This window comes from Rhipicephalus sanguineus, chromosome 6 (assembly GCF_013339695.2).
Source record: "Rhipicephalus sanguineus isolate Rsan-2018 chromosome 6, BIME_Rsan_1.4, whole genome shotgun sequence".
NCBI lineage: Eukaryota > Metazoa > Arthropoda > Arachnida > Ixodida > Ixodidae > Rhipicephalus > Rhipicephalus sanguineus.
In genome coordinates, this window is record NC_051181.1 from 67,766,882 (window position 1) to 67,794,849 (window position 27,968).

The 27,968-nt window shown below is 46.2% G+C and overlaps 1 protein-coding gene across 1 annotated transcript in view; it reads right to left on the reverse strand.

Moving 5' to 3' along the window:
- Window positions 1-2,466: 2,466 nt before the first annotated feature.
- The window catches only part of LOC119397321 (ornithine decarboxylase), a 60,303-nt gene continuing 34,801 nt past the window's right edge, over window positions 2,467-27,968 (reverse strand). Inside the window, exons 3-8 of the mRNA XM_049416527.1 lie at window positions 23,356-23,579; window positions 22,482-22,642; window positions 12,456-12,621; window positions 3,919-4,069; window positions 3,178-3,281; window positions 2,467-2,679 (exon numbers count right to left, since the gene is read on the reverse strand). Coding sequence (XP_049272484.1) covers window positions 2,467-2,679; window positions 3,178-3,281; window positions 3,919-4,069; window positions 12,456-12,621; window positions 22,482-22,642; window positions 23,356-23,579 — 1,019 coding nt within the window. The remainder of the gene's footprint in view (window positions 2,680-3,177; window positions 3,282-3,918; window positions 4,070-12,455; window positions 12,622-22,481; window positions 22,643-23,355; window positions 23,580-27,968) is intronic.

The window sequence follows — 27,968 nt, forward strand, 5'->3', positions numbered from 1 at the left end:
CGAGACGGCCGGTGTCGCTGTGTTTACCTGCACATGGCCTTTTATCGCTGCTCGCAATCTCACTAGTGGTTTGGAAACAAGCGCTGTCTTGCAGGAATGGCACACTTAAAACATCACTTTATTCAATCGGGAATTATTTCGCGTCACAAGCAAATTGCACTCAATGTTTATCATGCCGTCGCGAGTGGTGATGACGGCAGAGCCTTGAGCCTCGACTCGCCTTGGCCACAGTGATGGGAGCGGTGACAGGAGCGCCACCAGCGGCTTGTCGTCACTCGTCTCCCGCACTGTCATTGTCTGCCGCCGTCCGACGGTTCGATGCGGAGATGAAAATATCTGCCCTGTTTAATGCACGTCGCATATCTGATCTTGCTGCGGATACAACGAAACATCACCATTCCGGCTACCGCACCACCTCGTCGGACGTCGGATCGGATCAAAACTCGGACCGCCTGTCTCGCCCTTAAGACCTGTTTTTCGCAAGAAGCGCAACAACACTTTTCAAGCCTTCTGTGCAGACGACAGTCTCGGCCAGTGTCCCCGCGCTCCCACACGCAATACACCAACATCGAGCGTGTGGTAACATTTAATAAGAAATCCAGTATTTCTGTTCTTCGCCGAAACACTGCGCAGCTGCTTACATGACAAGTCATTTTACTACACAGCGTTTTGAGGAACAAATAAATTTGGTGAACAAAAGAGTTAAGTGGGACTGCAAATTACGCTGAAAATAGAAATGACTGATGAAACAAACAAGCGGTTGTCATATCTCAGAAATTTAATGCACTCGGAGAAGGCAAGAGCTTCTTGACAGTTCCGTACATTGTCATTAATTTAGGTTAGGTTTCTTTAGATACTGCAAGGGTGCGCGCTCCACGTGCTACAGATCACCGGCGTCCAGCGGGTAAGCGTGGAACCAAAGCCTCGCAGACTGTTCTAGCTGTGAGCCATTTCAGCTCCAGCGCTTTCTGAATATACGTTAAGTCGTCATCTCGTTGCTTCGGGCACATGACCTTACGAGAAATTTAGCGGAAATATGACAGTTGCTTAAATGCGCATTGAACCAGTTCAAGCACTATCAGGGAACAAAACTATCCGCTTTCGGTGCATACGTTCCCTGAAACGAAAAGAAAAACACATAGAAATGTTTGCGTTAATATTCATTTAGAGTTCATAAAATCTCTAAACTTAAGGTAAGCTTTGTAGATCACTAATCGCGAAAACCTAGAACGCTATCTGATGTGGAGTCTTAAAAAGGGCTCATGTAGCTGAGTGATTGCAAGTAACTTGTAGCTAATTTTATCTGCCATATATTGTGTGCTTTCTTATTTGTAGGCCGCTTAGTAATCACGTGTGAGGTGTGGGCTTTCCAATATCTGCATTTTTAATGTTTTCATGCATAATTCATTTACACAGGCTCTAAGAAATGTACAGTCGGGTCCACTGTTAACGGGAACACTTGCATTAGCACCTTTCATATTGTTGGCCCCTTAGCGGTAAGTTGATGTGGCAATAATATTCGCATATCACACTAGTCTGTCAAAAGAAGTCAGAACTGTCAACCACCAGTAGTATTATGCAAATCGAAGCCACTATGCTTTTGCGAGAGAACGACATCCGCATACGCTCTGCACGCAAGTGTTCCCTTTAACAGTGGGCCCGTCTGTACATAGATTCACGTTAACGTTTGACAACCAGATGCTGCGGGCACTAGTGAATGAAATTAGATTGTATTATCCTGCACACTACAAGGTTCAGTAATGTTTAAGTTATTTGAGAAACTGGCGCAGTGTATGTATATTGAACACTGATTCGCCACGGCCTTACACCTCCAAAAAATGGAAGGAACAGTGTCGTTCATAAAGTAGTGGGCGTTAATGTTAAGGCTTGGGTCACTTAACGTTGAACGTCAAGGCTTGCGTCATGCTAGTATTTGGCATGCATACCTAAGAACTATATGTACCCATGTGTGCTAGCGTTCTATTCACTGTGCATTTACGGCGAAATCAGTATCAGAGTTAGAATCCTACCGGCGTTATTTTCTTGCAAAGCCTGTTCAGAAGCAAACTGGCACGGACTTTAATTACACACGTTCTTCTATGCGGTGCTCAGCAGACTCGAATCTGGAGTTTCGGTTCATCCTACATAGGCTGACTGAAATACTACTTGCATCAGCTGAACGTCTTTCCAGTAATACATGTGACTACGCCCGAAGCCCTTGTCGAGTGATCTTCCAGGTTAATTTCTGAAAATCTGTGGCGCTCTAAAGTGCAAGCTAAGTATACTGTACACATTGGAGATGTTGAGTTGTGCGGCTGTTCAGGTCAGACGAGAACAAAATCTACCACCACGAGCTGTGTGGGTGAAACCAACAGCACCTAAACATTTACTGAGTTGCTCTTGCTCGCACGAAATACCCCACGTTCGCAACCGCGTATTTTAAAGAATATAGATTGACATTCTCACTCACTGGATGCACTTGCTTGCTCGGTAATGGATTTCTGCGTCTGGAAACCCGTTGAAGGGCGAAGTAACAGTCGTGGAGTATGCGCCCATGTTCGGAAAGGCCATCCATTCCCCTACATCCATGTCCGGAAGGCTACACGCAGCCTTTATTTTATCAGAGCTGTCACACGTGATGCCCCACACCATGCTTGGCTGCGTGGGACGAACGACCTCCTGCAGGATTGAAAACATGATCGCAGTCATGGAGGTTGTTCGTAACATTAGCGATAAGTGCTGTCGCAGCATGCGCTGAAGAAAACGATGAACAGCAGAAAAATTCGAGCATAGAGGTTTTTCACTTCTCAGATGCTCAAAGTATCTAAAATTTACCTTCAGCTCATTTCTCGAGAAATTGTCTGGGTGGGTGTTACTCAGGCTGAAAGATGTAATGAAGCAGGTTGACCATGTTCTAGAGATCCATTATATGAAACGGGTAGGATGGATGAAAACAGGGTGGCAGAAGACAGGAAGATTAACCAGAAAAGCGTCTGGTTCTGGTTCGTACCCTACAGTGGGAGAATAAGAAAGTGGAATAGAAAGATGAAAAAGAAACAGGGAGCAAATTGCGGTGAATTCGCTCATGCATGTGGTGGGTGCAATATTCCCGAGAGAGTCCAAGCACATCAGCCTAATGTAAGACGTGTAAAAGAAAATAAAACATTTATTCCTTACCTCTAAGGGCTCCGGACGAGCAATTTCTTCGTTGTAGATGACCATCATGAAAGACTTGTACGTAGATTCGTTGATGTAGTACATGCACACAGCTTGTTTAATCTCTGTGGAACAAAGAAAACCGCACACTTCTTTTACAAGAAGGATTGTGATGTGTGTTCATTTCATAGTGATAGCGTTGCTACTGCCAGACAGATCACAGTCATTCCTTCAGTTTGGACAAGGTAATGAAGATACCATTATCGTTTAGGTTCGCTCTTCCGATCAAGTATAATTGGTGATTTCTGTGCAGTCATTCAGCTTTTTTCTTGTTTCAGCTTGGAAGACGATAGGCTGGCACTTCAAAACAGAGGTCAATATGTGATCATATGACAGTGTAAATTATTAATGGCGTTTGTAGTGTTTCCATCATGCCTTAAATGCTTGCAGGAGGTGCAACAAAGTGCACATGAAAGTAGATGTGTGTTCGTTATTTAGATATTGTAAAGTAGAGTCATGAGCCAGCTTGAACGTTATGTCCTTAAGATGCACATGATGTATATTTATGCTATCATCTCCAGTGTACGTGCACTTCAGGACAGGTGAATTGAAATTGCGTTTAGAGCGCAATAAAATCCGTTTCGCTAAGTTTAGGAAATCTAAAACGTATTTTGGGGTTTAACGTCGTAGAAGTGCACAGCGGCTTGTGAGAGAGTAAGCTAATGTGATAAGCTGTGTTTTCAAAGGTGCGCATGTGCTCACCGTCACTGCTCTCGCACATCCGCTTGCCGATGATCTTTGTGCAGAGGAAGAAGGCTGATGAAACGACAAAGCCACCAGGTTCGCTGATTACGGTAACGCCGTAATTTTCAGGGAAATACTCCTCCAGGCACTCGTTGACGATATCCGCAGTCTTAAAACGTGGTATTGGGAAGAGGGAAAAGCAAAAGGAACGGCAGAAAGCTTACATGGTGTATAGGCCTCCTTGCTATCATGAAATGTGGAGTAGGCTAAAAAGAGAATAAAAGGCGATAAGGAAAGAGAAGGTATAAAAAGAGCAAAAAAATGCACGTATTAAACCTATGTAATCGCGGTGTGACTGTGAAAGTTATATTAACTTTACATTTTCTCGAATAAAGTACCACCGTACAAGAAACGCGCCATATCCGCCTCGCCACAAATGTATAGCAGTAAGTCCAGTGTCTGTAATGTTCATTACAAAAACAGCAATAGAAAGTTCGCAACTGGTATGTAGCTTGTTCGTCGTTACGATTAGCATACAATAAAGCTCTCAGATTGGGCTTCTTGCTCGGAGCGTAATAATGTAGCGGGGTTGCAGCTATGACTGTGGTGAGGTGTGCGAAGAAGAGGCAGACGAGGTGTCGGTGTTCTGAACATACACAACCGCCATCTTGACTGCTGGACTATTCCATACTGTAAATAAGTTAAATATATTCGTAACATTTTGGTGGAGGTGCTAGGTACTACGCAAGACGGAACTCCGCAGCGGACGTGTCCTCGACAGCCTCAAAATGTCAACAGAAAGCAACTCTGCTGCTGCCGCTTCGACCGCGACTCCGGTACAGCCGGTACAGCCGGTCGTATTGACTCAACCGCGCGATCCCGGTAACTTCTGCGGCACCGACCACGTTGACGTCGATGACTGGATTGCGAAGTACGAGCGGTTTGCAGCGGTCTACAGGTGGGACCCTACAATGATGCTCGCCAACGTTGACTTCTACCTCTGCGGAACAGCAGGCGCGTGGTTTCAGGCTCATGAAGCTGACTTAACAAGTTGGGATGCCTGTAAACAGAAGCTTCGCGACCTATTTGGTAGAGCCGTCGGACGCCAACGGGCCGCTTCTAAAGAACTCTCCTGTCGGGCACAAACTTCCACCGAATCATACGTCTCCTACATCCTTGACGTTCTGGCCCTTTGCCGTCGTGTCGACACCAACATGTCAGAGGGTGACAAAGTAAGCCATTTGCTCAAGGGAATTGCGGATGACGCTTTTAATTTACTTGTGTCTAAAGACTGCTCAACCGTGGACGACATCATCAAAGAGTGCCGCCGGTTCGAAGAGCTGAAGAGTCGCCGCATTGCCCAGCATTTCATGTGACTTCCGAACACGGCCGCTACATCATCCTGCGAGGACCTTCAGCCGCCATGCGGTCAACCGCCTACCAACGAGAGCGTAGTTCGCATCGTGGCGCCGAGAAATCGAGGCGGCGTCGCCACCATCTTTCCTGACGCGGCCATCTGATGATACTCGACCAACGATCTCGTTGATCCAGCAGGTTGTGAGGGAGGAGCTTGCAAATGTCGGACTGCAGCCGGTATGTTCGTTGACGGAACCTCGTGTCAGTTCTATAACGCCTCCTCGTGCACCGGAAATGTTGCGCCGCTATCGTGATCCTGCCCAGTGGAGAACGCAGGACGACAAGCCGATCTGCTTTCGTTGCCACGGTGTAGGACATATTTCCCGCTACTGTCGTTCTCGCACCTTTCCATCTCGCTCGTTTGCTGGCTATCGACGTGACGACAACCACCGGCCCCTGCAGTTTCCCGCTCGTGACGGTGGACCATACGATGAGGCTCCTACGACATCGGTCCGACGCTCCAGCCGTTCACCGTCCCCACACGATCGTCGCTCCCGGTCACCTCAGCCCCGTCGCCATTCGTTGCCTCGCCCTACTGGACGCCCATACTCGGAAAACTGAGCAATGCAGCTCCCGGAGCAATGCAGCAATAATAATAATATCTGCGGTTTAACGTCCCAAAACCACGATATGATTATGAGAGACGCCGCAGTGGAGGGCTCCGGAAATTTCGACCATCTGGGGTTCTTTAACGTGCACCTAAATCTAAGTACACGAGCCTCAGACATTTTCGCCTCCATCGAAAATGCAGCCGCCGCGGCCGGGATTCGATCGCGCGGCCTTCGGGTAGAGTGACCTAGAATAGGGGGAGTGTCCAAAGCACCGCGCGAATACAGGGGAGGAGCGAGGGCCTTTTGCGGTGAACTTCCGCGCCGCGGCGCTGCCGTGCCGGACCCGTGGGCTTTCTCCGCGGCGGAAGCCGCGTCAAAGCGGCGAGCGTCTGCTACGCGCGTGATATTTTGGCTGCTATTAGCTAAAATTGCGGAAATGTGGGAATATTTAATACTGCGTCACTGCAACATGATACAGCAGCGACTCATCACACAGAAAACGCGTTTGTTAGTTTGTGTGTTGTGAAACGGGGATTTTGTATATATTCTTTCAGCTGGTTTGTCACCGCATTGGTCCACACTTCCGCGGCTATTTGAGGAACGCATCCTGCGCGCACTTCAGCGTGAGAAAAGGCGCTTAACTTTCTTTCGTGTGGAATGACGAACGAAAACTTGCTGCAGGAAAGAATAAACTGGAGATAACCAGGAGAACGTAGCACATAATGCACGTAGTAACTAGCTCATGCATGCTAACGCGTTTGCACCCTTCATATCCCATCTTTTATTTCGTGCATTCCATTTGTTTTACAAGGCTGCCTACGGCGCTCTGCTGTTTCAAGCCATTTCATGCGACGCCGAATGTGTCAGTCAACGTGGCCGCGGTACCAAAGGAAAAAAATTACTCGCGTCTCGTTCACGCGGTATACACGAAAATTAGCCCGGAGGGGCACGAATGTATGTATGCCCAACACGACCGATAGGTCATGGCATCAATAACTTGACATGCTTGCCATTTGCGTAACGACTAACAATAATAATATGGTGTGTGGCGTGCAAACCTGCTTTCTGCGCCAGAAATAATTCTGACGATGTGTGGTCTGACGATTTGTTTCCGTCAGGTTATAAAAAACGTGGTGGTCACCTGTATCGATGTAAACATGTCAGACATACCTATACATTTTGAAGAACTGACAGTACAGGTGGAATGTATGCGAAAAAGTTACATGAAAAAAAAAACATGGTCTCTTATGCATTCGCCTGAGATGACTCGAAAACGAAAGCCATCTTTTTCGTCAGTCCACGCATTGATCCTCCCTCGCCCCTCTCCGAAAGCTTTCTTCTGTACATAACGTGCTTTCGGACTGCCGACAGGATCGAAGGCATTGCAAGCTTTCTGCACCTCACCTGCTTTTACATTGCCTCTGTGATCGGCCCCCGATCACGGAGGCAATGCAAAGCGACCGTTTCACGTGATGGCGTCAACATATGACGTCACGTTGAATGACGTCATAGTAACGTCACAAGTTCTGTCGACGTCATCGCGTGATGATATTGTGCATCACTCGTGTTGGCTACGCGGGACGCCGACGGTCAATTTTCGTGTTTGATGAGGCATCTAAAGCTCTACCTTAAAAAAAACAAACAAGACAAATCAAAGTAAATAAAACGATAACAGTGCATCATCGTGTATGCCTCACTTCACGTTACGAGCGATCGCCTGAAAACAAACGTGATTCTCAGTTCAGAGCAGCTGATTGCACGTGTCTGCGGGACAAAAGAGGCTTGCTTTACCCGTCTGGTCATTTTATATTTATTCAAGAGATGACCAGACTCGTACTCCGGAGTTTCAGCACGAAATTGGGGTGGACGCTATACTGAGGTCATCAGGAAAAAGCGGGAAATTGCGGTTGGGTGCCCTGTTGGCGCGCACTCAACTGCCGCATAAACAATTGTATTTTATGTAACTACTCGTCCACATCTTTTTGTAAAGTCTCTGAACCGGGCGAACGCTAACCTCCGAGAACCGTGAAAACATCTGAAGTTGAGAAAAGTTGAGACTAAGTTGTTTGAAACTGTTTTCATTTCGTATAGTGAAGGCTTGAAGCAATGCACGCATCTCACTCGCGCGAACGTTTCATACTGACGTCAGCGATCCAATGCACCGTGCGAATATATATATATATATATATATATATATATATATATATATATATATATATATATATATATATATATTAACGCATGTTGCATTTTTTCAGGCTAGGTACATAAGGGATCTCTGCATCTGAACAATTTTCTGAAGTGATTGAGTTATTACACTTCTATTTGTCAATTTCTTACCGTATTTTCGTTCAGGCAGCTTGTACAGCAATAATGGGGGCATTTGTAACTTTGTTGCATGATATCTGGATATTTGTAAAGCATTTTCTATATTACGCCTTTTATGCAAAATCTTGTGGAATAAAGTTAGTTTACCTGGCATTGCTTTTCTTTCAAGTGTTTGCGCACGGTGAGCCTTGTTGTACGCTACCTCAGAAGCAAGAATATAGCCAACAGCATTGCGGTCGTATGGCCGTCTCTACTCTTTTTTTTTTTCTTTTCTTGTTTCCCTTGCGTCTTCCCGGTGTGCTCGGTCCATAATAAAGAGCTAGTGGAGGCTAATGAATTGTCGAATAAAGCGGTGTGCGTATGGCTAGAAAAGCAGTGGCGACCATGAGTAAAAAGCTCGTAGTGTGAAGCGGTCACTGCGCGCAAGTATTTCAGCTGACTGCACGTGCAGTTTACTTTTTTTTATTACTCTTAATTCGAGCATGCGTGATGCTATTGCCCGATTACTCGTTCGAATAAGGTTTTTTGTTTTCGTTCTTTGCGTGTGCGTGTCCGTTTTGCGCGTTTTTACACACGCACCAACGTTCTCGAACTCTGTGACCGGAACTAGGCCACGCTGATGCCGCTTGACACATTATTTTTTGCATTCTGTTGTCGCCCCAGCACTAACACAACGCTTAAAGATGAATAAGCTCCATTCCGCACCGCATTATAAAAGTTAAGTAGACTTCAAGTGCCCTGTGTGGAAATTCAGCGCAAAAAACTACAGCGCGTAGCAGACGCCCCTCGCTTTCCGCGCGCTTCCCGAGCGCGGAAAGCCCACGGGTCCGGCGCAGCAGCGGCGCGGCGCGGGAGTTCACGGCAAAAGGCCCACGCGGGAGCCGGCGCTTTGGACACTCCCCCTATTCTAGGTCACTCTACTTCGGGTCAGCAGTCGAGCGCCATAACCACTAGACCACCGTGGCGGGGCCTCGGAGCGTACCGATCTGCAGAGGTTTAACGTTCGAAAATCAAGCATTCCTTACGTCTATCACAAATTACGCGTACTGAAACCGGCTTGATGAATTTCTGGTACCTTAGCGATGTCGATCTGATACTTGATTATTGTCGAGTGCGTTTAGACTTATTGTCTACACGGAGGGACCTATAAGGTGTGTCCAGATAATAATAGCGGGTTTTAGCTTGTACGTATACTTATTTACGTTACCGTGTTACCAGATACCGGATGGACTGTGCGCATGCGCGAACTTTAACGGGCCGTAGAGGTTTACGGAACGTAAACTACTCGCCTTTTAGGCTTCACATTTACGGCCCTATCTCGCCAATCCACCTTCGTTTGTGGCTACTCGCGATATCCGCTTTGCGGAGACTCCAGCCGCCGAATAAAAATAATCCGATGGGCGAGCGCCACTTATCACCTTGTTCCAGCCGGATTACCGAGGCTAGAGCGACCTAGAATACCGAAGCCGTAAACGTGAGATGCCTAAAGCCCCTGACAGGCTGGATAGGTGGTGCCATCTAGCGGGGCCAGGGTGAACCAGGCAAGCACAAAATTGTTGTTGCAGAAACATCGGGCATTCTACTTCCAATGTAAATGCTTTACATTGGCATAATTACAAATGAGTTGCCTTTTTAATCATTTTTCCCCCAAGAACACTAAGCGAAAACAAACTTGTCCATGACTGTGGTTGCACGAAGCGTCACAAGATGTCGACAACATCGTTCGGTAACCCTGTATTGCTATACCCCTTTGCGTATACCGGGATGCTGCAAATGCTAAAAACCTCTTTTATGATTTTGCCGCAAATCGGTAATTCAATATTATCTAAATTAATTGTAGTTTCAAAGCAGTTATCATCACAATTTAGTGGTTTGCGCAAACGTAAACGCTTACGTACGTACGTAAAGGTTTACGTTTGGGTAGCTAAAAACTTTACTAAAACTGGAGTTCCGGTAACACGGTAAACGTAATCTGGTAACACGGTAACGTAAAGAAGTATACTTTCAAGCTAAAACTTCCTAATGTCGGTGCATGTACGCCGGCCCTCCGTTAATTTCGCTGAAAACAAAAAATATTTTGCTGTCTGATTCTCGAGGACCACGACACCAATATTAGTGTCGCGAAAAGAATTTTGCCTTCATTAAAAAATTCAGAAGTATTCGCTGAGCCAGAACCGCATTTCGCGAATTGCATGAAACTAGGATTCTGGTGAGATCCTACATGATCAACTTTGTTTGCGCGAACTACAGAAAAAGGGACACTGCGGAGAAAGACACCTACAAACACATCAGCGTTGGTGTGTTCTGTATGTGGCTCTTTTCGCGGTGTCCAGTTCTTTTTGCAGTTCGCGCAAGAAAAGTTTACCATGTTTAACCAAATGGTCCATTGTCAGGGTTTTTTTGATATCCTACAAAATAAAAAGAACTGTTGCGGCTGTGGGCTCCAAAATTTTTCTTTGCGGAATAGGAACAGCGTGTATACAGAGTGTTCTTACCATGCAGTTTTGAGGGTCTTTAAAAAAAAACAAATCGCCCACAGAGCACTTTATTCAATATTCCTCCAATTTTAAACTTTTATTCATTCCACTTTTCTAATAGTAAGAATATTCACAAGTTTCTACAGCATTGCCACACATTAGGTTAACATTCGTGCCAAATGCAACTGCCGTGAATGACATCAAACGGAAAACAAAATGCGTAAGAGCATATTCTCTAAAAATGCATTATTTTGAAAATAAATTTAAAAATGACACCTTCTTGGAACACCCCAGAATTAAAGCCAATCGCGTGTTCTAAGTGAATCTGCAAAACATGTAGAATTATTTTTGTGAGGTCGGAGTTACAAAGCCACCAAAGTGGCCAAATTAACCTTAACATCTAACAAAGTAAATAAGCGAGCATGTATAGCTAAAGTTGACATTGCCATGATTTTTGCTCTTAAGTATGTTCTCTCATGTTCACAAAAAATAAATTTACAAACAAAAACGCGGAAACGGTTTAGGCGAGAGCGTATGCCAACATATTTTCTTTGGTGCATTGTGTGTAGAATGTATTATAAACGCTCTTGTTGTGTGTAGGTGCGGATGTTCTGTATGTGCATTACAGGGCCGCTGTTACAACGAAGAGAACACCAATGGCTCCGTTGAAAGGAAAAACACGAAAACACAACTCTTGCTGTCGCTGCCATTCTTGAGCTTCTGCTAGGCCAGGGCTGCCCAACGCCGCTCTCTTCTTAATGCATAATACACAACAACACATTACACACGCACACATACACAAATATGTAAAATTACGACAATAGTACTTAACGTCGGAGTAGTGCCTGCAGTATCAAGTCGCAATCACCAGTACTTTGTATGTAGACCACAGACAAAAGCATTCATTTTCCATTTTCTTCAAAGGCTCCGGAAATACGTCTTTTCGTTGTCATTGAGATTGAGTCGACACGAGACGTCGTTTTCACTTCGGCTGCTAATATGGTTTGCATTGACCAGGTGCGCTCGCAGTATTACATCAGGTGTCAGTAGAAACCTTGAGAACATCGCCCACTTATTATGTCGTTCTCCTTGTCTCGGCATACTGAAGCAGTCACTTGCTAACGTGTTGGGACTTGGGACTAGATTCCTCAAGGCAATGAATGATCTTGGTGCCTTTTAAGGCTTAACAATCTGGACGAAGTTTCTCGATTGCTTGGAGCTGTCTACGTGCCTGGGAACATTCACCGCTCCTCCATTTCCGAATGTTTCGGATGTTTGAAGTTTCAAGTTTATTACAATGTATGTACACAATAAGTATGGCGGGATAGAAGCTGCTTGACTGGTCCCATCTCCCGGTACAATACCAGCAGCAACATGACAAGAACACACAATAAATACATTTGTTACAGCATTAAAATAGAAATACATGGAGGACACCAAAACAAAAGTGACAATTTAGCAATTTGAAATAAACGGCCGGGAACACGTGTCGAGAGACACGAACGTGAGGTTAATATTCATAACAACAGTCAAAGTAATGCGTTTTTAGGGATGTAAGCTATGTTTTCGTCGCATAGTTTATATTTATTTAGTGTGAAGGGAAGACAGTAGGAAAGTGTTTGAAAGACCATAGTTTGTGCGTGATCGCGGAACTTCCCAATGTTAGGCGTATCGGTTTAGGCGGGATGATTGGCTGGTTAGAAAGTTCGCAATGTCCCTGATGTGAGCATGCGTGCCCTCAGAGATGCGACAGCAGCCGCTAGTTCGAGAATCAGCAACTTGCCTTTATGAAAAGCGGGTGACATCCCGGTTCCCTTGGAAAGCCGCCACCGATGTCCAGCAAGGTAATGTCAAAACCCATGTCACGGCCGACGTCGAAGATGCGCCTCGCCGCTGCAATGGCTGTCGCAAAAGCGCTGGCATCCTCGTTGCCTCCTCCGACATGAAAGCTGTCATTGTAAAATATGAAATTAGGCTCAGTGTTGACACTGCCATATATGAACTGGGCTTACAATACATTCTGTAGCTTTAACTCTTCTTTCTTACACATGACGGTTTCCGTATGGACAACGTGTCTGATTGGTGACTTCACCCACCCACGCGTGCGCGCAATTCTGAGGTCGGCACAGAGCACATGTACACTAGGTAAACATACATAACGGCCAATAGGGACGTTTAGATATTCTTTAGTCCATTTTCGAACTCTGGGTCTCCAGTCCCGAAGCCCATTTGTCCATAACCGCTTGAAAGTCGTAGGGTTTCTTCCTGTGTGCCTTCCAGAGCTGCCCGAGCGGCATTATCGGCGTGTTCGTTCCCTACGACGCCGCAGTGACCTGGCAGCCACTTTTTATTTTTACTTTATTTATTGGTGCCCTCAAGGCCAAAGGCATTACAGAGGGGAGTGTTCATAAACAATACAATACAGAAAAACAAAGTTCAAATACAAGCGTTATGTTCCGTGGTTATACAAGCATATATAACGCGGTGAGCTTTTACTAAGAAAAAATAACGAAGGTAGTACACAGCAAATGAACAAATTTTTGCTAGCCTTGGTATAAAATGTTAGCTACGTTATTGCGGAAACAAGCGTTGTCCTCGATGCCGGCTGACGGACCCAGAAGGTGGTTCCAGTCGACTGATGTGCGAGGAATGAAGGACTGTGAACAAAACTTAGTCTGAAATGAAGGTACGCCTACTTTGTGAGAATGATCTAGCCTGGGTGAGACGAAGGATGGGAGAGAGATGATTTCATCGCGTAGATTGGGGCAATGGTAAAAAAAGTTTATGAAACAAACACAACCGGGAAACTTTGCGACGAGATGCTAGATTTGATAAATTAAGCATGTTTTTCATGGTAGTAGCTCTTGCGGTACGATTGTAGTTAGTTAGAATGAAACGGGCTGCATTGTTTTGAGTGAGTTCAAGCGCATTGATTAGGTTAGCAGAACAGGGGTCCCAAATGGCTGATGCATATTCTAGTTTACTACGAACAAGCGTTTTGTATAATGTTAGTTTCAGAGAGGAAGGGGCGGTGGAAAAATTACGGCGCAGATAGCCCAACATGGTGTTAGCTCTCTTCATAATGGTACTGATATGAAGAGACCACGTTAGGGAAGAAGTGATATGAATGCCAAGGTAGCGTTATGACTCGACTTGTTCGAGTAAAATGCTATTTAGGAAATATGTGCCAGGAAAACATGATGATGTGCGAGAAACACGTAGTACTTTACATTTGGATAAATTAAGTTGCATTAGCCATGAGTTACACCATTCTGAGACTGAAGTGAGACCCTTTTGTAAAATACAGACGTCGTTATTGTCATTTAGACACCTTGTTCAGACTAAGCTGTACATGTCACTTGGTTTCACGATTTAAATTCTATCTGTATGTCGTCGACATACGTGGAATAAAACATTGATGTCATCTTTACGCGGGATTCACGATTCGCTGTTTCCGATTCGCTGTTTCCAAAACTAGAGCTAGCACAAAGTTTTATTCATGATCATGGGCATTCGTCGTCGCGATGCAGACATGCCACTAGGTGTCAACATGGGTGCATCCACGTAAAACGATGCAATAGCTGCCAAACAAAAATAGACATTGTACAAGCTCCCATATATCCCTACACAATAAGCACTATTGTGAAGACACTTTTCCTTTCGTGTTAACCGATTCCTATGATGGACGGATCAGCCATGTTTTTTAACACGAAAGTGTTTTGTGCCGGGGTCCATCGCGGCTCCACTGACGCATTTCCGTCACGGATATGGCGTTGTAAAAAGTAAAGACTAACATATGGCAAAGAAAAAAACTAGAAGAAAAAGTTCCGCCAATCGGAGTCGAACTTATGACCTACGATCTCCAGCGCGCAGCGCGAAACGACTCCGCCACAAACGGCACGCTCCTCGTCGTACTAACGGCGTGCTAGTTATATACACCACTTGCCGGTGGTGGTACTCAGAGATCGGGGTACACAGCGTGTTTTCGTTACCACTAGCGAGATGGTGCGAATGGCTCTAATGGCGCGCTTTAAACGTCGTCGTCCCGCACGTTGAGATGAGCGTGCGCCTCTACAGGGCGTGGTCGCTCGTGCGTCTGCGCTTATCTTGTACGTCTTGCGCCCTCACCGCAAGTTTGCGTTGAAGTTACAGAAGGGCACGAAGGTCACTTCGCTCACTGCAGCGGCCGCTTTAGCGAAACGAGCGCGCTTCTCACAAACAAATAAGTTACAACTGTGACAGTACGCGCTCATGCTGTGTATACTTGTGCATTCGTTTCGTGCATCCTCCTTTGTATTTGACCAGCGCGCTTTAGTTCTCGAGCTGTGACAGTTGTTTGTTCGCGCTTATCCGGTGTATGTGCGTTCCGTGCGTTCATTCTGCTTGAGCAGCGCGCTGCAAGTTTCGAGCTGCTTGCCGTTCTTCGCGTGACATTACAACTTGTTGCTGTAGCATTCATTCCTTCCCTCGGGGCAAAACAATGCACAACAAACGCTCAACTACGTCTGTGAAGACACGTTTTACTTTCGTGTTATACCGATTCCTATGACAGAGGCATCAGCCATGTATTTTTTTATTCTTGTCTTCCTGCCTGTGCACTCCCGCCTGTTCAATGACCCTGATGTACTCCTGCCTCTACACTGGTTTGAGCGAACGATATCAGCTGCGGCCGCGACTCGCCGGCTGCCTTGCAGTGGTAGGCTAATAAGTTGGCGGTGGTTTCTTGGCCCGTGTCAGACAGTTGGCGCGCGTGACGGTGCAAGTTCCAGCTAGCGCGGGCCAAGAAACCACCGTTAACTTATCGGCCTATCGGCCTACCACTGCAACGGAGCCGGCGAGTCGCGGCCGCAGCTGATTTCGTTCGCTCAAACAGTTAAGAGCAGGAATACGCTGGTCAGGCGTTTTTCTTGTTTTTTTTTTGTATTTCGCTGGCTTTCAACGGAGCCGCGACTCGCCGGCTCCGTTGCAGCGATAGGCCGATAAGTCGACAATGGTTTTTTTGGCCCGCGTCAGCCAGTTGGCGCGCGTGACGGTGCAAGTTGTAGTGAGCGCGGGCCAAGAAACCACCGTCAACTTATCGGCCTAACGCTGCAACGGAACCGCCGAGTCGCGGCCGCAGCTGATTTCGTTCTCTCAAACCACGGCTGAGGGCAGCATTCTCGCGGCGGGCGAATGCGCTAGCCACGTGGTTCATTTTGTATTTCGCGGGCTTTCTTTGCAGCTTGGAAAACATGGTATACGTGAGGCTTTCTTTATCACAAATAATGCAGTTGGGGTTTCTGAAGACGCTCCCGAACTTTGCAAGGCGCATTTGTTGCCTACAGTCAATATTTAGCAATTTAATTAAATCCTAATTAACAAATTAGTTAATTACCAAACAAAAATTGTCTGTAGTGCGCAAGGTGACTGTCAGTAATTTGCAAGTGATTTCACTCGCCTGCCTCTAATATTGTATTTTTAACCCTTGGCTAAAGATAGCTGGGACACCCTGTATATATATATATATATATATATATATATATATATATATATATATATATATATATATATATATATATATATATATATATATATATATATATATATATATAAGGAATGAAGAAAGAAACTACGACTTTCGTTGGTTTGGCACTGTATATTTTCACTAACGTTTCGTCTGGTGGACCAGACTTTGTCAAAGTAACAAGTACATCGCGGTGGGTTTCCTTATAAACACGCTTAAAGTAGATAGATAGTTTCAAAGAACTTATCGATAGCAAGAATGACAACATAAGATAGCGGTCACGCGCAGTCGACATGGATTCATGCGCGCACATTTGGGACTCGTGGCAGCGAAGTCAGGTTACACAGGGTAGCATAGATTGCACACGCAGTTGATATGGCATTACACACTAGTGATATGACAGAATTGTTGGATTGCACGTCACATGGAGGAAAAGGCTGGGGGGGGGGGGAATGACATCAGATCTGCGCTTTACCGATTTTTTTCGCAGCAACGTAATCACATGCTAGCATTAAACTGCGAACAGTTTGAAATCGCAAACAGAAAATCTACTCAGCACTAAGGTCAATTTTTACTTTTAACTTCTCCTGAAGTACGCTTCAAACACATCAAGGTTAATACGAGAAGAAACTAAAAAAAACTAAAAAACAGCACAGACACCGTACATGATGCACACAACTCAGTACGTATGCACGTAGTCTGGTACGAAAGCTGAAAAATAGTGGGTGGTTACCAACGTAACCGTAGAAGAACCACGAGCGATATTAGAAACAGAGCTGCCTATCCCGTTGAAGACCAGGTTATGATTAACAGTGCTTAGTGGGAACGCTTGTAAGTGTGCCTATGCTTTCGTTGATACCGGATGAGACGGTGTTAAACTTATAGATTAGGTAAGACTCGTGGGCTTCACGATCATGATGAGAACGAAAGCCTGACGATGATGAGAACGAAAGCCTTCGTTTCCCAAGTCGGTGCCACCACTGAAGACGTCCGGTCACTGCTAAATTTTGTGCCAGAAACGGCGAAAAACCTTATGCTTCTTGTCGGTACTAACGACATGCCGTCAAGCAACGGAGCAGCAGCATTTGAAAGGTATCGCTCTCTGCTTGAACTAATTATGAAGACAATGCCAAACATCTCAAGAATCTATGCTACGCTCATTCTCCCTCGTTGTACCAATCGTCGTCATGGTAACCGCAACCTCTTGTTCGTCCGACGCTGCAACCGAGAAGCCAGCTACTTCAATAAACTACTGCGTGGATTTTGCAGCCACTCGAGGAAAGTCTTCTTCGTGGACCACGGATTCCAGTACCTGCCCCCAGGCCGTGTTCTAGCCGCCGACGGCCTCCACCCGAGTTTTGAAGGCGTCGCACTCATGGCCAGCCATATCCGTGAACTTTTCTTCACACACACTGACAACGATGTATCACTGTGGCGTGATTTCGCATCGTGTGTCCTCCACAGCGGTGCCGCCCAGACTTCGCCTAGAACGTGCTCCGCTCAGCCTTCCCCAGACGTCGACCACTGGCCTCCAGTCTCGAACCACCGTGGCCTTCCCGGTGCCAGCCGTACTTCTTCTGGAACGCGCTACAGTCAACCCTCAGCAGACGCCAACAAGGACCTTTCAGTCTCAAGCCATCGCAACCATCGGGGTTCCAGCCGTACCCTTCCAAGTAAGAACTGTTCTTTAACTTCCCCAGGCACCAGCCGCGGCTCTCCCGTCACAGACAGTCGCCACCTTCACGAGGGAGGCACACAGACCACTCCGTCTTTGGGCCGCCGCTACCCTTCCCGGAAGAACCCCGCTCGTGACAAAGCCGCCCATTGACTGCCGATTCCTGGTAACTCTGTTAAGCGTCTTCCTTCTAGGACATTCTTAAGGGCTAGAAAAATTGCCGAGAAAAGCATCCGCTCTGAACTGCATGTAACCGCACTGTCGACGTACCTGAATGCTTCTAAAGTACCGAAAGGCTTACAGCTAAGACTGAAGCCGGCCACTTGCGACCTTTCTGAGTCAAACAAAGCCGATTGGCAAAGAGTACTAAGCAACGCCTCTTTGGAATTACTGCGTATTGTTGTCAACCATTACAAATCATGTACGATGCGTCTACATAGCGAAGAAAGCCGCTTCACGTCACAGTTAACGCCACGTGAATTAGAATGCCTGGCAGAATTTAAACAGAATAAGAAGAAAAACTTATGCACGCTCAAACACAATAAATTTATTCGTGATGGCATAGACCCTTCTATATGTATTGCGAACATAGATACTGTTCCTACTGAACCATCACTCAGAAGCAGACCAACTGAACCAAGCGACAATGTTGTTAACCTTTCAATGTTTGTTCTTTCTGGTGCTCACATATCGGCCTTATCGAAGGGTCTTACCTTTTGCCCAACCTCTGGTGGATTCAATGAATTTCAGCTTTTAAAAGACCTTGACAACTTTGCTCGAACCATGCGCCTAAGAGAATACTTCCATAACCGTGAAAGTCATAGTGACGCTAAACTATCTATGCCCTCATACAAACACTGGACCCCACCAGCGCAACGTGATAAATGTCTAGATTTTTATATAAGTGCAGTGCAACGTGAAATACTGGAGGCGTACAAAACCCGCGTCCGTTACCGACAGAATATGACGAAGGAAGAAAAAACAGCGCTTGAAGAGCTTACAAATAATCATGATATCGTCATTAAACCCGCAGATAAGGGAGGAGCGATTGTTGTTCTCAATAAGAGTGATTATATCATGGAAGCGATCAGACAACTCTCGGATACCGCTTTTTATAAACCCCTCGCAACCGACCCAACCGATAACTTTAGGTCCATTTTGATAGATCAGCTCACAAAATTACTAAAGCCGAAAAAACTAGACGAAAAAACCGTTAGGTCTCTCATACCGCTCAGTCCCGTGGCTGGTAGGTTTTACTTGCTACCAAAGATTCACAAACAAGGTAACCCAGGCCGCCCGATCATTTCCGGTGCGAACATTACAGCGGGAAACCTTTCACGCTATGTAGACTCCCTTATTAACCAGATTCCTGGAACATTTCCGTCATTCGTAAATGATACCAATAGTTTTCTCCAAGATATATTACACCTTACCATTCCGCATAATTCAATCCTTGTAACTCTCGACGTCACCTCGCTTTACACTAACATACCGCATGCCGATGGGATTTCAGCAGTCCTTAAAGCGTATGAAGACTGTCGTGTCGAAACGCCTGTAGATAAAGAAACCCTGGGATCGCTCCTAAAACTTATTCTTGAACTTAATAACTTGGAATTCAATGATAGCCATTACGTTCAGGTGAGCGGTACTTCGATGGGAACCCGAATAGGTCCGAATTATGCTAATATCTTTATGGGTATTTTGGAGAATGATTTCTTATCCAGCACTGACATGCAGCCTTTCTTTTATAAGCGATTCATTGATGATATTTTCTTGATTTGGACATATGGGGAACAAAACCTCTTGAAATTTATAGATGCGTTTAATCATTTCCACCCGTCAATCAAACTGTCGCATAGTTACTCGCCACTTTCGGTAAACTTCCTAGACGTCACTGTGTCGCTATGCGAAGGAAAACTGCTGACTAAACTATATCGTAAACCTACTGATAAAAACCCGCTTCTGCATTTCAAGAGCAGTCATGTACGACAGTGCAAGACCGCCATTCCCTATAGTCAGGCCCATCGATTTAAACGATTGTGCTCCAACCGCGAGGATTTCATAGCGAATTTCGAACAACTTAAAACTTCTCTCACTAAACGGCAATATCCATCGGCTTTAATCGATGACGCAATAGGTCGAGCAGATAAATTAAATAGAGCGGAAATTCTGAGGGGGAACCGTTTGCCCGAAAAACAGAATAGCACCAACCTTGTACTAACACACTCAGCATCAGCACCAAAGGTACACTCTATATTAAAACGCCACTACAATATCCTTGCCCAAAGCGAACATCTCAAGAGTATTTTTCCTGAACCACCTCGCGTTGTGTACCGACGGTCTAAAAATCTCCGAGATTTATTAACGTCATCGAAAGTAAATAAGCCCGCAATAACTGGCTGTGCACCCTGCAACAAAGCACGTTGCAAGGTGTGCGTACATATGCAAACGACACAGAAAGCCAATAGCACGTTTTCACACTTCTCCCTTAACATTCGAGGTTCATTTAATTGCGATAGTTCTAACGTTGTATACATGCTTGAGTGTACAGTCTGCAAAAAACAGTACATTGGCCAAACGGAAACTTCATTTAGAATACGCTTTAACAACCATAGATCGCATTCCAATAAGCTTCCTTGCCTACCATTATCAAAACACATTCGTTTACCTGGGCATTCTTTTGAAAATATTCGGGCCACTATACTTGAGTCAGGCTTTCGTTCTCATCATGATCGTGAAGCCCGCGAGTCTTACCTAATCTATAAGTTTAACACCGTCTCATCCGGTATCAACGAAAGCATAGGCACACTTACAAGCGTTCCCACTAAGCACTGTTAATCATAACCTGGTCTTCAACAGGATAGGCAGCTCTGTTTCTAATATCGCTCGTGTTTCTTCTACGGTTACGTTGGTAATCACCCACTATTTTTCAGCTTTCGTACCAGACTACGTGCATACGTACTGAGTTGTGTGCATCATGTACGGTGTCTGTGCTGTTTTTTAGTTTTTTTAGTTTCTTCTCGTATTAACCTTGATGTGTTTGAAGCGTACTTCAGGAGAAGTTAAAAGTAAAAATTGACCTTAGTGCTGAGTAGATTTTCTGTTTGCGATTTCAAACTGTTCGCAGTTTAATGCTAGCATGTGATTACGTTGCTGCGAAAAAAAACGGTAAAGCACAGATCTGATGTCATTCCCCCCCCCCCCGCCTTTTCCTCCATGTGACGTGCAATCCAACAATTCTGTCATATCACTAATGTGTAATGCCATATCAACTGCGTGTGCAATCTATGCTACCCTGTGTAACCTGACTTCGCTGCCACGAGTCCCAAATGTGCGCGCATGAATCCATGTCGACTGCGCGTGACCGCTATCTTATGTTGTCATTCTTGCTATCAATAAGTTCTTTGAAACTATCTATCTACTTTAAGCGTGTTTATAAGGAAACCCATCGCGATGTACTTGTTACTTTGACAAAGTCTGGTCCACCAGACGAAACGTTAGTGAAAATATACAGTGCCAAACCAACGAAAGTCGTAGTTTCTTTCTTCATTCCTTATTCTATCGGGGTCCGCGTGATTCTTTTCCCACTACTATATATATATATATATATATATATATATATATATATATATATAAACAACTAATATATGTTTATTAGTTGTTTATTGGCCTTTTCTTGCCGTAAACCACTACACCTACAAGTGCTATAAAAGCTCTCAATTTCGATATCAGTAGTGCATAATTCCGGATTCGCTTCTCTGCAGCACAGGCTACAATCTTTTGAAGCAATTTCGAAGAGTGCCACCTGTAGAGGAGCCTCGAAGAGAGAAAATGTAAACAGCAGTCATTCCCTACATCCATGGTGTAAGCCACAGGCTCAAGAAAACAGTAGGGCGATCGGGCGTAGATCTTGGTTTTTCGGCCCCCAACAAATTAGGTAGCCTATGCCGACATCTGAAGTGCAGTGATCCTGCGCACAAACGGTGCACCAAGAAGCACGCGAAGCCTTGTGTTACGTGTAAGGGCGAGGTGGTGTACGAGATCCCGTTGTCTTGTGGACGCTCGTACGTAGGACAGAGTGGTCGATGCCTGAATGATATCCTACGTGAACACGCGTGCGACGTCCGAAATTGTACCGGGAGGACTCTTGCCGCGCATGTTGCAGACTGCGCATACCGACCTTCATTCGAAGAGTGCAGTGACAGGCCGGTATGCAGATAAGCGGAGACGAGGACTTGGGGAAGCGTTCGAGATTCATAAAAGAAATCAAGAATGTGTCAGCTCTCCTTCCGTAGCCCTTTCAGAAAAAGATATCTGTATCCTCGAGGGTTGAGTGCAATACTACCGGTGAAAAACCTGTTAGTGGGGGTGTTTCGCTTTGCTGATGCTGTGACGTGACATACGTTTTCCTATTTACTGCTTGTCTAGTGATAATAAACCCAGTTGTTAGTCAGCGCTGTCTCTGTGTGCTTCTTTTCGTATTCTGTCCCGTCTCGGCGCGCTTTTTCACGCTCAATGCATAATCCCTTTCTCTCCGTTCTTTGCGTAAGTGTACACCGTACAGGTACTTTCGCCACAAAGCTCACTTGCATTGCTAATGCAGGTTTTGAACTATGAATTGTCATTCTTACCATACGCCCACGACGGCCATTTCGAGGGCCTTGGCCATATGAAGCAGCTCGACAGCCTCGGTCTCGGAACAGCCGAACTTGTCACCCAGGCGGAACCAAGCTTTCCTGTTCTCCACCTTCAATCTCAGCACTAGGCGCGCGCTTGGGTAGTGCTCCTTTATCTGTTGGACAAGGGCGAACAGGTTCTATTGTAACGCGGTGCTTACAAATCGTAATACAATACAAGCAGGGAAACCGTTGCGTCGCGCTTACGGCTATGGATTCGCGCACTCCTTCCATTTCGTAGATGGGAGCCTGCTGAAGGTTCAACATATGCTCCGTGCCACTCGAGACACCACTGTTGCGTCAGCAGATGCTGACGCATATCTTACCGCCAGTTAGGTAGCGAAGCCTATCGTACCATAATACACGGTGATGTCCTGTACAGTGCGGTGGTGAACTAATGCCGGCATGCAACCATCGCAATTCGTTTGAAAACACATGAGCAGTGGCGCGCGAGCGCGCCTTTATTTCATATCTCGCTTACTCAGAGGGATGCTGTTCTTTCCCGAAAAGACAGGCAAATTTTATCCCGAAGTAAATGCTTCTATTCCGCGGTGATTTGAGGAGGCCAGAGACTTCATAATTGACATGTTAGAGATTCTAGAAATGGTTAAAGGGTTGGCGAATTACATTAAATTTAAAATAATAATAATTACCGATAAAGGTACCACTTGTACGTACACACGACTACCGCTCATCTGAAGTAGGTAAAAATTTTTAGCGTTCTTCATTTTTTTAAATATGTCGGCTCAAGTTAGCTCAGACACTCTGTAGATAGCTTGCCGCACAAGCGCAGCGATTCCTTCTGTATTTTTCGTAGCACCCACTTTACCTTGTAAAGTTCATGGGCGCAGTCGAAGGTCATGAGATCGACTCCCTGCTTCCAGGCGCGGCGCAGGTAGGTGACGTGCTTCTGTGGGTGAGCGTAGATGATGCGGGATGGGTCCACGCCGAGTGAGACCATGGTTTCGATTTCTGCGATGCTTGCGCAGTCAAAGCCGATATCAAGGCTCGCAAGCACTTCCAGGACAACTGGGTCATTGTTGCACTTGACGGCTGCGTTTGTAGAGAGCGGCACTTGGCAACATTTTCACACATGTTCAGTGAAAGAAAAAACGTACATTCTTAAACAGCGCTTATGAGATGGACATCTTGAGTGAGAAAGTAGTAAACAGTAAGGAAACACAACACCCAGTAAAGCATCCAGGAAGCAGCTAGGCACTTCACGCAATAATGAAAGTAAAGCATAAGTTACGTTGGGAAACTACACGAGAAAAAAATTGCACTGGCTTAGCTCGGCTATGCGAGGATATACGTAGCGTTAGCAAATGTTCAGCTGATTATTCTGAGATTTCCAGATGGTCTAGTATTAGCTTGATTGTCACGCTTACTGCTGCTCCAACGACACACATTCGGCCACATCGTTCAGAACCGGTAGACCTGGCGGCATGGCCGGGTAACGATACCTATTGGTAACGCTAAAGAGCGAAATGTTCTGCTTAACGAGAAAGTTCTTGCACGTTGTACAAACCTTCGCCACGGTTTCACCCCACTCAGGCGCCACCACTAAACTCAACGTTTCACGCATGGCACTACTTAGCGGCGTCAAGTCTTTCATGCGCCATAGTCTTTCACACACGTCGCACACGTATCCCAACGGATTGTTTACGAAGTCCGTCTCGAAGGTCCGAGTCGCACTGGCGCTTTCGCTAAGTTTCACAGTATAGGCAGTCGATCGGCGAGCCTTGACGTCATCGACGGCGTCTTGTTGTTGCTGCTGCACAGGTGGTAGGGCACGTCGCTCAGCATCCTGGCGACGCCACTTTGCTAGACGTTCCTACCTTTCCTCCAGTGTCTTCGCACCACGTTTAGCCTTCCTCTGTTCATTCTTCGTACGCTGAACCGCTAATTGCCAGGCAACTACTTCGGGACCCGATGACATAAGCTTCTCGGCTCTTCTGCGCCGTTGAGCAGCATTTGCGCTCTCCTTCTCCATGGCCTTACCCACCTGCAAACGCCAGTCAGAGGCGCTATCAAGCGGCACCTGCGCATTGTCAGACTGCGACTGCACAGTGAAGGCGAATAGCTGCGCGCGCCATGGCTACGACGTCACCCCTCTCGAATGCGCAGAGCAGCAGCGGCGAGTCGCGCGCGCCGGCGCCAGTCTGTCTGCACGACTACGACGCCACTCCTTCCGCTCTCCGCCACCAGCAGCGGCGAGCCGCGCGCGGCGGTGGCGGAGAGCGCGTGAGATTCCGGCTCCGCACTCATCCTCGCGCATGCGCAGCACGGCTCATGATGACCCACGGAAAATCGGCTCCGGCTAGGCAAGTGTAGCTAACGCTACAAAACTGCGGAGGGGCGAAGTTGTAGGGAAGGGTGTTTCAGCTTCACTAACGTCGTCGAAAAACTGCGTCGGAATGCAGCTTACCTTAAGGTGCTTCTTCTTCAACCCTACATGCCCGGTTTCAGTTCCCCATGGCATGCAGGGAAGGGCGCTTCAGCTCCACTAACGTCGTCGGCTATTTGTTCGGCTAACAGTTGCTGTCTTCATTTTTAGTGGACGGATGGCGAGTAAAGCACCATCACTTCGCAGATATGTTCCGAGGAATGCTTTTACAAATAGATTACTTTACTGTAGCGATCCACGTTTGTGTCGCTGGATTTAGACAAAACACTTGAGCGCATTGGTGAATTTCGTTGGGGATTACGACGCCGCTGCTAAGCCAAACATAATGCTAAGCCAGACATAATATAGTATGAACCGGTGGGAGGTAGAGGGATTTGCCTAATTTTTGTGGCGCATACCCGTTTATGATGGGCCGTGACTAAGACATGACATGCCGATAAGCCGAGACCCTAAGGTGCTTCGCCCCTAAAACATGGAGCGCTTGAGCTTCGCGTTCAAGAGTAGAACGCGATAGAGCAATCGGGCCCCGTTCGCATCGCCTCCCTTTCTTCCCTTTCTCTTAATTAACGATATTTTCCTACGTGTTTAACTTTTAACTATATTTATATATAGTTCTAACTATATATATATTATATATATATATATATATATATATATATATATATATATATATATATATATATATATATATATATATATATATTGTTAAGACGTTTATTGACGGCGAGATTGACGGCGACGATGCACAACGACAGAGCGCAGACTCGCAGACTCTCACGAGCACGAGCACGAGGGGCGTGCTCTCCGAGAATAGGCGAAGAGGGTGACCCACTAGGAGGCGCTTGAGAGGACGACCCATTAGAGCTTTCCAATGCTTCTCTACAATTACCCCGGGTACGTAAAGGGAGCCGTCTGGCGACCTAACAGCTGGTCACTATGAGCGGGTCATGGTAGGGCTTGAGGCGCTCCACGTTGACAATGTCGCGCCCTCGACGGCGCATGTCCGAAGATGGTTCAATAGGTTCAATCAGGTAGTTGACCGGGGATGTGCGTTCGACGACACGGTAGGGGCCTTCGTATTTGGGTAGTAGTTTGGAAGAGAGGCCATTCGCAGTGGTAGGAACCGAGAGCCATACGAGCGCTCCAGGGAAGAACGTGGCTGCAGAAGTGTTGGTGGCACTGCGAATGCTCTTCTGCCGCTCTTGGTCCTGCGTAGTAAAGGTCCTGGCAAGCTCGCGACACTCCTCAGCAAGTCTGGCTGTGGCAGAAATAGGCGCACACTCCGATCGATCCGGCGTGTATGGAAGGATTGTGTCGATTGTGTGCGACGGGTGCCTGCCGTACAATAAGAAAAAGGGTGAGAAACCAGTTGTGCTTTGAGGGGCGGTATTGTAGGCGTAGGTGACGAAAGGCAGAATCGAATCCCAATTTGTGTGATCGGCGGCGACGTACATCGATAGCATGTCGCCGAGCGTGCGGTTGAAGCGTTCGGTGAGGCCATTCGTCTGCGGGTGGTAAGCAGTAGTTTTGCGGTGAACAACATTGCACTCTTTGAGGATGGCTTCGACGACTTCCGACAGGAAGACACGGCCTCGATCGCTGAGCAGCTCCTGGGGTGGACCGTGGCGCAGCATGAACCGGTGGAGCAGGAAGGAGGCTACATCGCGCGCTGTAGCCGCTGGGAGGGCGGCAGTTTCGGCGTATCGCGTAAGGTGGTCTACAGCGACGATGGCCCAGCGGTTACCAGCCGACGTCAGAGGAAGTGGCCCATACAAATCAATGCCAACGCGCCCAAACGGCCGGTCAGGGCAAGGTAAAGGCTGCAGACCTGCTGGTGACTGGTGTGTTGAAGCTTTGCGGCGCTGACAATCGATGCAGGAGCGAACGAACTTCTGCACGTAGCGGTACATCCCTCGCCAAAAGTACCGTTGGCGAATGCGGTGGTATGTTTTCGATACCCCAGAGTGCGCACACTGCGGATCAGCGTGGAAGGATTCGCATATGTCAGAACGGAGACTGCGGGGTATTACTAGTAGCCACTGGCGGCCGTCGGCGTTGTAATTGCGTCGGTGAAGGAGGTCGTCGCGAATGGCGAAATGATGGGCTTGACGACGCACCGCGCGAGTGGATGGTGTTGCCGATGGATCAGTGAGCAAGTCTATCAGTGAAGCGATCCACTGATGCTTCTCTACAATATATATATGTATATATATATATATATATATATATATATATATATATATATATATATATATATATATATATATATATATATATACCTGGAGCAGCTGGCCAGGAGAAAAACCACGCTACAACCATCTCCGAGGTTACCATCAACCAATCTTGCGTATCTATCTATCTATCTATCTATCTATCTATCTATCTATCTATCTATCTATCTATCTATCTATCTATCTATCTATCTATCTATCTATCTATCTGTCTCTGATGACAGAAATACGAACAACTGGTACGCATTTGGGGCTAATAGTAAATATGCTCAAAGGAAACATTCTAACGAGAGAACTGGCACGCGATGTGGTAAAGTAAAACATTCAAGATGACAACCGCTCATGACCTTGATGTCCCTTGCATGTGCACGAAAAGAACAACTTTAGTTAGCGTACCTTTGTTAATTGTATACAGGTTTCGATTTCTGATCATTCGTTCACAGGAACAGAAATAAGCGTGTCACATAATTATTCTTGTAATACATGTGCTCTCATTGCATGATCGTGAAACACTGTGAGCGTGCAACTTTTTCAAAGGGATGCATACTAGAAAAATTAAGACGGCATTTGACGTGGAGACGTTGCGTGACCAGCGAAGCTGTTAAGAACACTAGACAGGGGTGACACAGAATTCCGAACCATAGCTGATCACACACGTTGCAACGAAATCATAAGTCTGTCGAGAAAGTCCCTTTCGAAATTAACGTACGCTCCTTTAAAGTTTTACATTTGAGCAGCACGTGTCTTTTCTGCCGCGTCTTGCGTCGTCTGGCCTATTCTGTGGCACTTGCGTTGTTGTTTGAT